General features: G+C 39.1%; 1 protein-coding gene across 1 annotated transcript in view; it reads right to left on the minus strand.

Moving 5' to 3' along the window:
* Positions 1–230: 230 nt before the first annotated feature.
* Positions 231–12,594, minus strand: part of LOC126177206 (methionine aminopeptidase 1) — a 139,342-nt gene continuing 126,978 nt past the window's right edge. The window contains exons 7-9 of the mRNA XM_049924438.1: positions 3,597–3,740; positions 843–908; positions 231–691 (exon numbers count right to left, since the gene is read on the minus strand). Of these exons, the coding sequence (XP_049780395.1) occupies positions 522–691; positions 843–908; positions 3,597–3,740 (380 nt within the window). The 3' untranslated portion in view covers positions 231–521. The remainder of the gene's footprint in view (positions 692–842; positions 909–3,596; positions 3,741–12,594) is intronic.

Consider the following 12,594-nt stretch of genomic DNA (forward strand, 5'->3'; position numbering starts at 1 on the left):
TGGGAGCCTGGTTTAACTTGAGAGCAAATTAGTAAGCAGATGATGCCTCTTTCATACCAGAAATTTATCAAAAAAATATTTCAGATGACACAGAAAGTAGCAGGTGTAATAATATTTACTAGTGGAATGGGTGCTAAAATTAAATGACTGTCCTACACTTTACCACAGGATAGAGAGGTTATGTATTTGACAGGAAATATATATATATATAAAAAAAATACCTTCTATAATTAAAATTCTTCACAATAAGCTATTGATCAAACCGTGTAACGTACTACAATTTAACAAACATCTCAAATCACAGAAACACAAGAAAAATGCAATATGAGCCAGTAAACAATTATTAAAAATAAATCCACAATAATAGTTTCGTATCTGAAACAACTTTTTAGTCATCAACATGACAGCTTCTCTTTCTTCCTATCCTGTTCAGACTTCTCAGATTTATTCAGCATGTTCAATAATTTAATTACATTTCCCAGACAAATATTATATTTAAGTTCCATAATATACAGCCAATGTTAAGATGCAGAGTCCATAAAATGAAACTGGCCATTTCTCTCACGGCGTTGTGTTAATACCTCGCAACCATTTTCGGTAACAAGTAACGTATGCTCAAACTGTGCAGACAACATTCCATCAACAGTGACTGCAGTCCACTTATCGGGCCACATTTCATCCCTCCAACTTCCTGCAAAACAAAAAGATTTTTATAAACACATTTGTTTTTATGGTGGACTCACTGTAGTATATGAACACCCCCCCCCCATGAGAGAGAGAGAGAGAGAGAGAGAGAGAGAGAGGGGGGGGGGAGGGGTTTAAAAATACAACAGTCTCCTCACCTTGAGAAATCATGGGCTCTATAGTGAAACAGTGGCCTGGTTTCATGACTCCCACTGCCTTGTTCTCTGCAACAAACAAAATCACAGGTCAGTTAAGTATATAGAACCTTACAAAGCTACTTATACTACTTGACATTTGCTACGGAACAAGATATCCACATTCTTTACTGTGCTGCAAAATTTGTCAGCACTAAGTTATTTGTGGACACCATTGAAATGTACTCTTGTTAAGTAGTACTTGTAACAGTACTACAGGAGATCATTTATTACAGAGGATTTTTAGCAGCCAGTCCGCACCTCGAGAAGCAGTCTAAGGAAGACGTAAGGAGTTTTAATGCTGTATCAATGCAAACTGCGAATAATCATCTTGGAGGGTAGTTACAACGTATCATGAAGGATTACAGCCATTGAAGGATAAATCTTTGATTGTAACAGATCAAAGTGTCACCGTTATTACATATGCAACTGACGTTGCAAAAAGTGAGATATCACAGCTGTAAAAATATGTTTTCTACTTATGTGTAAATTGCTTTAAACTTTGATAGTGCTTCAGATACCCACAGTTCCTTGAGGACCATTTTGTGACTATGGCATAATGTTTAACCACATCTAGAGAAGCCTGTGTGGTGGATTCCACTGACACACATAGAACACCATACCAGATTGGAGTGGTGCCCTGAAAATCTTGTCCAAGACCAATTACAGGGGCGTGTAGTCAACTTCAGACAAATCTTAGATTTGATTGATGAACAGTTATTTTAGTGAAGTCCTCTTGAAGCTGTAGGATCAACACCTGTATGTTTCACTTTATTAATATAGCTAAATCAATACTTTGATTCTCAAAGAATGTTAGCACAGATTTTGCTGAAACTTAGAAAAAAGCCTTTCACAAAATCTACAGATCCCAGATAAGAGCGGCATAAATCATATATATTGCATTGTTCTACAATTCAGTGTACAGGTAACAAATGGTTCACTGTGCTATATTCATTTCTAAGATCAGCAGGTTCCTTTGCTTAATTAAAATCTAATGCATTTTCTATGAAGTTGCAACTAGTTTAGATGAAATGTTAACACATTACGAAGAGAAGGCTAATAATGCTTATATTTTATTTTTGTCTCCTTTTGTGTTAAGTAGAACAATAACAGCATTGTTCCAGTTTTTGAGACTTTTGGTCTTCCATTGCATTATTTACACAACTTTGAAAGCAGGTTTTCGATTACTTTGCCTCCAGCTTTAATCATACTGGCATCTTTCCTTTCTTCATGTCTTTGATGATTTCATACATCTCATATAGCATTATTTCTAGTATGTCATTTTTTTGTTAATAACTATCTACTTTTCTGGTAAATTTCTTTGAGTATACAAACATTTACAGAAATCTCTTAAACATTTGAAAAATTTATCTTTGTTGCTAGTTACTGTACCATCTGTAGTCTACCCAGCATACATTTCTGCTCTATTTTCTTAATAAAATATTTTCAATCACTTGTTACAAAATTCTCATAGTGTCTTTTCACATCTTTTGAGACACTTCCATAGATTTTGGCTATTTCAGCATGTTATCTCATGTTCCTATTATCATTTGCTTGAGAAACTGTTTTTCTCTTCAATAGTTACCTTGTATCACTGTAGATGCCTTCTTCTGCCTTCTTCATAGTAACATCCTCTTTTGCTATTTTTGTAAGTCCTTTTGTTAAATAAGTGTCTCTTTGTCTATGTGTAGTCTTCATTTTATAAGATACTGAACTGGTTGTATAATTTCATCCAATATATCTCCCTAACCTTAAAGAATACAGAAGCTCAGCATGAATTACATGTCACATGGCAGGAAAAACGACAGACATTGTCCAACACCTATATACCTGTGTGTGACTCTTGATCATACAGTATCCTGCCAGAACACCAGGCTGAAGGTAAGTGTAAAGAAAAGCATTCTGAGGAAGCTCACAGCCATCCCAGGGAAGCTAGTCTTCACATCTTGAGAACTTCTACTGACGCTTTGTGTGTCAGCTGCAGAGTATGCCTCACCTGTGTGGAGTGCATACACTCACACCAAGCACGTTAACACTGCAGTCAATTAGACTGTCCGAATCTTGTCAGGATGTATGAAGCCAATTCCTGTGGACAAATTCTACTCGACTGTTCGAATAGCTCCACCCACTGTCAGAAGGGCTGCTAATGCAGAGAGGGTGAAGCAGTTCAATTATCTCTCTCTCTCATCCACTGCATGATGATTAAGCTGTAGCCTGTTGACTGAAATCAAGGAAGAGCTTCACCACTAGGACTCAGCCACTGGAAGGAATGCCCAAGTCTAACCACATCACCAAATGGAAAAGCAAGCTGCTGCTAGATATCCCTGAAAAAGGAAGGACAACTCCAGGAAACAATCTTCCCTACCGTCTTTGGAGATCACTCAATCGTCTTACGATGGGCATCCCAAATTACAAGACAAACATGCAAAAATGGGGTATCCTTCCAGCTGATGACGCTGTATCTCGTGAATGTAGAACAACGCAAAATCCAGGCCACTTGCTCACATGCCTTCAACTGAGACGACCTTGCACAACACACAACTGACTGAAGCAAATAACAAGGCCATCAGAATGGCTGCATTCTGTAAATGTTCACCAGACGCAGGAATGAAATGAATAATCTTCAATAAATTCTAATGATCTACCTTCTGATTTTTTTTTTCTTTATGCTTACTACGACAATTTAAAACTACACTAAGTTATAGATGCAGAACTTACTTGCATAATGAGGAATACTGGGAGCAGTATGGAAGAGCTTATGTATTCCATGGCCACAGTAGCTGCGAACTACTGAGAAGCCATGGGCTTGGGCATGTTTCTGGATCACATTTCCTACTTCGCGATATTTCTCACCTGGCTGAACTGTCAACAAGAGAAAAGTAAGCACATATAATTCTCGTAATGCTATCCAGCAACAGATATTGCACCATTCAAGAGACCGATTTCATTAGTATTAAAGGAAAAAAAACATCTTATAACTGTGTGTCAGGAGTGATGTACACAAGAACAGGTAAAAGAGAACCGTGTAATTGCAACAACATCCATAATCAGTTGAATACACGACTGGCAAACGGTATATTGAAAAAATTAGAATCCTATGACTCAAAAACTATAATCAGGCACATGGAAAAGTGTTCTGATGACAAATGTGAATAGAAATGGAATTTTCACATCAAAACATGAAGCTGAATAATGAATACTATTTTGAAGTAAACTGTCCTTCCAAACTACTTCAGTAGTAAAAATGCCCAACAGTACCATGTTCTGCACATATTTATGAATACGGTAATCATTTCTCAGTTTCTGGTAATGTAAAATATCCAATAATAACCAATTTTGAAAGATTGTTGGCAATTAAGAGTACTTATGCATGAATACAACTGCCTACTAGAGTTATCTTAAGTAATCCTCTGCTGTAACATCTACTTTGACCTGGAAAAGGGCTTTTTACATGAATCATGACAGTTTAATACATGGCCATGGACTTGCCATTTGTACAGGGCATACAGTTTGGTCCTATTCCCAGCGGTGTCCAGCAACAATCTTGTCTGAGTATGCACAAGCAGTTCAGCAACAGCTAGTTAGAGCTTGTGCAGACAAATTCTTAAAGAAGGAAGTGTAAGAGGTCTTTGTGAGACATATCTGTCAGATAATTTAACTGTATTTAAATGAAAGGAAGAAGAATCAGGATTTAATGTCCCATCAAAATTGAGGTCATTAGCGACAGTGCACAAGTGCAGACTGCTTCAAGGAGGGGTAAGAAATTGGCTGTGCCCTTTCAAACAATCTATCTCAGGATTTGCCTGTAAGGATTGACGGAAATTGTGAAAAATCTAAATCCGGTATGCCAGATGCAGATTTGAACTGTTGTCCTCCCAAACACAAGTCTATTGTGCTAACCACTGCGTCACCTCACTTGGAAACTGTATTTGAGATGATGTTAGAATGAAACTAAAAAATAAAATTTCTGAAATGCAAAGGAAGCTCATCTATTTCCTTTAGTTGATCATTCTTACACATCACACAAGAGAAATTATTGGCAATGTTGTTCTGTTTGATGCTCATTGACTCTGGGATTAAGTCTATGTGAAACTCAACAAATGCATATAATGTAGGCTTTCACGGCCGGTATCGTCTTACCTTAAAACTACCGGGCTGATAGGCAATGGTTGATGTATAAAACTCTCCCCTGATGTTTCATCTCCGAGGTGTGAGACATCCTCTGAGGTAAAGCGGCGAACTGCGAAGAGAACTCGAGGAAGCTCCGATTATATAGGCAGTACAGAGGGCGCCACTTTCCATCTCGTGGTGTCAGCTATGAGACTGTCTATGGAGTCCGCCGCTTGTGGTCTCGCGGTAGCGTTCTCGCTTCCCGAGCACGGGGTCCCGGGTTCGATTCCCGGCGGGGTCAGGGATTTTCACCTGCCTCGAGATGACTGGGTGTTTGTGTTGTCCTCATCATTTCATCATCATCCAGGAAAGTGGCGAAATTGGACTGCGCAAAGGTTGGGAAATTGTACGGGCGCTGATAACCGCGCTGTTGAGCGCCCCACAAACCAAACATCATCACACTGTCTATGGTAATGCCAGCATTCTCGATTGAAAGTAATCAGTCGTCACACTTGCGGTGCAACACTGACATCCAAATTTTATCCAGTTTAACACCTACGGCTTTCCTGTTAACATTATTACGGTGTTTATCAATCTTGATAGCCTCGCTGTACACGCATGTATAATAATGCGAGGTGTTAGATATGACGCTCGACTTGATGAATTTTATTTCATGATCACCTTCCTGGTAAACATATTCTGCTATACCCGATTAATCAGTGTGACCCAGGCGGCAATTCCTCTTATGTTCAACAAGACGGGTGTTCACACTTCTTTTTGTGGTACTGATGTAAATCAGTCCACAACTGCAAGGAATTTTATATACTCCCAGTGTAGCTAAAGGGTGTCGTGCATCTTTTGCCGATCTTAAATATTCTTTTATTTTCGTGGTGGGTCTGAAAATAGTTTCCACCTCATACTTGCTTCAAACTTTCCCAATGCAATCTGTGACCTCACTAATGAATGGAAGAAAAACCTTGCCCCTGGGCAACTGTTGTTCGTCATTGCTCCTGATTCTCTGCCTAGAGTGAAGTGCTAAATGTATATCTTTGCTAGAATAGCCACTCTTCACGAAAGTTGTCCGTAGATGTTCAACGTCATCTTTTAAATAAACAGGTCCACCAATTTTGTATGCCCTGTCTACCAAGGTTTTCATTACACCTCTTTTTAATCTAAGGTGGTGGTTTGAATCTTTATGCAGATACAATCAGTATGTGTGGCATTTCTATACACCTTATGGCCCAACATTCCATCCCGTCGTTTAATCACAGACACATCCAGGAAATTCAATTGCCCATTATTCTTCATCTCCATAGTAAATTGGATTTTCAGATTAATGCTGTTTAAACGTGTCAGGAAGGCATCCAACTCCTCTGCTCTGTGTGTCCATATTATGAACGTCTCATCGACACAGCGATACAATCTGGCTGGTCTCTTACTGGAGTTTTTTGAAATTAGAGGGAACCAAAATATCACTGATCTTTCCATGATAGTCCTCACTGTTCAATACGACGGTGGCATTACCCTTATCTGCATTTAGAACAATAATGTTTTTATCTGCATTTATGTCCCTCAGTGTCTTCCTTTGGGCCTGCGACAAATTACTGTTACATGGCTTATATGTATGTACCATCCTAGCCATTTCCATCCTAGTTATGTTAGCAGACTGCTGTGGAAGCTGACTGATACCTGCCTCAATATTTGCTACAATATCCTCTGTGGGTATTTTTGGGGCATCACAGCAAAATTGCCTCCTTTCACTAGTACAGAAATTTCAACTTTTGACAAATCTTTATCAGACAGGTTAATAACAGTTCGAGAATTGTCCTCAACTGAACCTCCAGAAGGATTAAACTATGACTATTTTAAGAATGACCAATCGACTGGTGAAAGCGTTTTAATTTGCCTCCGATGATAAGAAGCTGCTTTGCAAAACAGAAGCATACCCACCTAGACTTTATGGATTACACAAAGGGCATAAACCTGAAGCTCCGTTGAGGCCAATTGTCAGTGCTACTGGTGGACCAATACATGAGTTAGCTAGACACCTTGCCTCATTGCTGCAACCTTATGTTGGTAGGATGGATAGTCATATTAAAAATTCAGTTCATTTCATTGACAAGTTAAAGGAAATTAGCATGTGGCCGGATGATATCCTCGTCAGTTTCGATATTGTGTCATTATGTACCATGGTTCCAGTAAAAGAAGCTATCTTACGCATAGTGGATATTTTCCCTACCGATATTGTGGCATTATTCCGACACTGCCTCACCACAACCTACTTTCAATACAATAGTGACTTTTATGAACAGATTGACGGGTTGACTATGGGCATTCCTCTTAGTCCTGCTGTGGATAACTTTTTTATGGAGACTTCTGAACAACAGGCATTGCAGACTGCCAGTAAGAGACCAGCCAGATGGTATCGTTATGTCGATGAGACATTTGTAGATGGACACACGGGGCAGAGGAGCTGGATGCCTTCCTGACACGTTTAAACAGCATTAATCTGAAAATCCAATTTACTATGGAGATGAAGAATAATGGGCAATTGAATTTCCTGGATGTGTCTGTGATTAAACGACGGGATGGAATGTTGGGCCATAAGGTGTATAGAAAGGCCACACATACTGATTGTATCTGCATAAAGATTCAAACCACCACCTTAGATTAAAAAGAGGTGTAATGAAAACCTTGGTAGACAGGGCATACAAAATTTGTGAACCTGTTTATTTAAAAGATGACATTGAACATCTACGGACAACTTTCGTGAAGAGTGGCTATTCTAGCAAAGATATACATTGAGCACTTCACTCTAGGCAGAGAATCAGGAGCAATGACGAACAACAGCTGCCCAGGGGCAAGGTTTTTCTTCCATTCATTAGTGAGGTCACAGATTGCATTGGGAAAGTTTGAAGCAAGTATGAGGTGGAAACTATTTTCAGACCCACCACGAAAATAAAAGAATAGTTAAGATCGGCAAAAGATGCACGACACCCTTTAGCTACACCGGGAGTATATAAAATTCCTTGCAGTTGTGGACTGATTTACATCAGTACCACAAAGAGAAGTGTGAACACCCGTCTTGTTGAACATAAGAGGAATTGCCGCCTGGGTCACACTGATTAATCGGGTATAGCAGAATATGTTTACCAGGAAGGTGATCATGAAATAAAATTCATCAAGTCGAGCGTCATATCTAACACCTCGCATTATTATACATGCATGTACAGCGAGGCTATCAAGATTGATAAACACCGTAATAATTTTAACAGGAAAGCCGTAGGTGTTAAACTGGATAAAATTTGGATGTCAGAGTTGCACCGCAAGCGTGACGACTGATTACTTTCAATCGAGAATGTTGACATTACCAGAGACAGTCTCATAGCCGACACCACGTGACGGACAGTGGCACACACTGTACTGCCTATAAACAGTGCTTCCTCGAGTTCTCTTTGCAGTTCGCCGCTTTACCTCTAAGGATGTCTCCCACAGTCCGAGACGCAACATCAAGGGAGACTTTTATACATCAACCATGGTCAATCAGCCCACAAGTTTTAAGTCAAGTTAACAAATGCAGTTTATATTTTCTTATGTCAATATAAATTGCCACCACACACACTCAAAATAATCAGTACAAGCATCACCTGTGACAATTTGTATGTGCTTACATCTACAACACAGACATTTAGTTCACAATCTGAACACCAAACATATTTCGCACACATTTTGCCTGTTCATATTCCTTAATGAACTAAATTAAGACTTTAATTCTCATATTTTTTGCACTCTTTTCACCATCAGTAAAATTAGCAAGCAAGTAAACTTTTACTACTATAAAAATGCAATGCTGATGTATATACAGCTACAACATATACTCTGTAAGCCAAATATAATTTGGATGGAGTATACACTGTATACAAAGATTTTATGATCATGGTCAGGATCATTTTTCAAGATAGCTGCAGCAGCAATGTATACTCAAACATTAGTAAGAAACCTCTCTGTGACATATATCCATCCTATTAGTATCTGTATTCAGACAACCTTCACCATGATGATCTCACATTTAATACACAAACTTAAGACAAAATTCTGCACGACAAACCATTTTTCTAGTACTACAATGTCCTGGTGAAAACATTTCCTATGTTCATCACTTTTATCCTTCATGTTCTGAGGGAAAAAGTCAACATGGAAATCAATGAAATGTAACTTTGGTGAAATATAACACTTTGTAAATTGGAAACATCTTATCATGCTATTCTCCATTTCTTTAGTATGCAGATTTTTGGTTTCCAAGAATTGCATTCGCACTGACTTCAAGGCATTACATGCCCAATTTTCCGTCTCACTTAACGAGTTGAAGAAGACTGTATCTTGCAAATAAATACTCCCTCCTTAATCTTTGCACTGCTAATGTTCGTAAACTGTCTTCAGGCATGTGAAAGCTTTCACTTTCTCGTCCAGCAATTTTACAAATATCTTCATTAACCTCAATTTAATATGCATGGAGGGAGATATACATCTTCAGGGTTTCCTTGCGACTCTTATAACAACCATTTTATGTGGAATGTAGGAGTTTCGCCAAGGCCACTCTTTACGTGTGTAAAGTTTCTTGTAATGACTGTCCAACTTACACAGAAAGCAGTAGTACTTCGTGTAAACTGGTTGTGTACCAGTCAATAGCTCTGCACACAATTTCCAGTATACAACTGTAGTGTAACTGAGCAAATATTGTACCATTTCATATGGCTCTTTCTTATTAACCAAGAACCCAACTGGGACTGAGGGATATGTATCAACATTATGGAGGAGAACTGCCTTTAAACTTGATTTCGAGGAATCGGTAAAGAGTCTATATGCCTCAGGATTGTGAACATGACACAGTGCTCCGAACAAACCATTTATGTCACTACAGTACAAACACTCTTTGGAGGAAGAGAAACAGCTTACAAATTCTTTCCCACATGGAAGTCACTTTAATGTCTTGAGCGAGAAAATTCCATCCTTGCAATCGTCATGTCAGGTCAAAAGGTTTCTGAATCTAACTTGCTAAATTAAGGCATGATTGTACTGCACAAAGATCAATGTCCACATCTGGTTAAGAAGACAACACATTTATTAAAATGACTAAATTACTACAAACACCACCTGAAGTGGTCACAAAATTAACAGTTTGGAGACAGTCCCTTATAGATGTGATGCACTAGATAAAAGCACAGTGCAAGTGAGAACAGGGGACACCAAATAGGGTCACTACATTGTCTCAAGAGTATCCACCAGCACAGTGCTGAATTTTATCGACACAAGGTGCACAGTTAATCGTCTATCATAGGAGAGAGTGCCTTGGCAAGATCCCAATGAAAGGCATGTGGTTCACACACTAGTGTGTCAGCTGTGATGGACGGAGTTCACAATTCTGAAAGTACTCACATGGGCACTAACACTTCTGGCTGGAATTTCCTATGGCACAAGACACCAATTTTACACTGGGTAGTGGAGAGGGTGTAAAACCGGTGCGGGGCGAGTGAGTCCTGGAACTTCTCAATGAGTGTCTTGGTATGGGGCGCACAGCTGTGTGGCATGTTTATTGCTGCTTGGTCATGGGACTGAAGTCAATGCTGATACCACAAGAAGACCAAGACTGAGGGCGAGGCTAGGTCAGCAGAAGCCTCACTAGGAACTGAGCTATTATCCTGTACTAGTAGCCAGCAAGTGTGGGATGCTGGTATTCCATAGCACAGCAGAATCGACAACGTGGGTGGCAGAAAGTGCATGAAGGAAGAAACTTTCTGCCTTAGCAGGTGGCCACAGTGAACTAGGAACGTAACTTCATGTAGGTACAAAACACAAATACAACTGTAACTGCCATTACTGTGTAGCACCAATACTCTCTCATCAAAATTGCAAGAAAACTCACCATGTGGCAGCACAAGGCAAAATTGTGAGTTCTGTTTATGATGGCTAACAATAGTTAGGCAAAAACAGAGATCAAAATACACGCAGAGAAGAAAGTTTCCCTGTTGCATGTGAACTGAAACTTATTTCAATTAAATTAAAGCATATTTATGTAACAGAGAAGAAACTGATATCTAGAAGAAACTGTAGGTAATGGAGAAAAACTAATCAAATCTGAAGTCAGCATAAGAAAATTGGTCATAATCACCTATTTCCATGCAGAGGACAAAAGTGCATTGTGCTGTATTTAGGATTATTTTGACAAATCTCAGTTTAGCATCTGACTTACCAATTAATTTTATGCAATAATTCCACTTCAAACTACTTGTATCTATTTCACAGTTTTGACAATTCCCAGAGAAGGACCACCAATTGTGTAAACCCAACTACAATGCGTCTTTCTGCCAACTTATGAATAAACACTACATCTGTTTCTGTTGGGAGAAGATGGTGGTGACAACAATCAGTCTCTGAACTAAGAACAGATCCTCTGCATGTCTTCCTGCATTTAATTATACACCTACTGCAGCATGCCTCCCAGAAGTCAACACAGCATCTCTACAGGCACCACTACCTACTGCTTTCTGAATCACATGGACAAAAAGAATGAGGCATGTTTCACAATTTTGCTGTTTATGGATGCCTGGTCAAGTCTTACAGAAGACAATTATGGCCTCCAAAATGGAGTCACAATGCCGCAAGCATAAAACATGTCCCATAATTCTGTAACAGACTGATGTCTGTGATACAACCCCAATTTTGCAACACTGTCCAATAGCAATTATTGAAAGTATGAATGCCCTGCACCTTATTCTAATCACAAAGAACAGTGCAGAGCATTCTTGGCTATTTTGTTTCATGAACACTTCTCAATATCTGCCATTTATAATTTTCCACAGCAAAACAATTTCAGATGATCAAATTTATTATCACACCCTTCTCAATGGCATTCTATTTCAGTGGCAGTACAACATCTGAGTAATTGTATAAAAGGTTTTCAACTGTTTACTAACTTCATGTAAGACTAACCATTCTTAGGATTTTTTTATCACAGTGATGCACCAAATTCTAATTACCAATCCACTGAAAGTTTATTGGTAATGTTCTCGTTACACTAAACTGTCATCACTCAGGTTTTATTTGTTAAGGCTTTCACTTCATTCAAATGTATGATGAAGTCTCCTCTGTTTTTGTAGCATCTTTCTAACATCTATTCAACCATGATGGGCATTTCATGTTCTTCACTACATTTCTCACAAGGGAAACCCCCCCCCCCCCCCCCCCCCCGGCCCATCACCCCAGATTTAGTGGTAAGTTAGCCCATTGGATAGCCTATCAAAAACTGAACACAGATAAAGCATGAAAACAGGAAGAATGTGTACTGAACTGTGTGTGTGTGTGTGTGTGTGTGTGTGTGTGTGTGTGTGTGTGTGTGTGTGGGGGGGGGGGGGGGGGGGGGGAATTACAAACAGTGAATGGTCCACATTTAACATGTGCAATATCGAGCAACATTAGTACTTCGTGGTTGTGTAGTCATGATGTTTGCTACATGGAAGGTCTGGTTCCACATGTCACCTGGTTTAATGTTTTCTTCACAAAATGAAGAAACTTCCATCTGATGTCTGACATGTCTGTTTACTATATT

The sequence above is a fragment of the Schistocerca cancellata genome, chromosome 1, assembly GCF_023864275.1.
Source record: "Schistocerca cancellata isolate TAMUIC-IGC-003103 chromosome 1, iqSchCanc2.1, whole genome shotgun sequence".
Classification (NCBI taxonomy): Eukaryota; Metazoa; Arthropoda; class Insecta; order Orthoptera; family Acrididae; genus Schistocerca; species Schistocerca cancellata.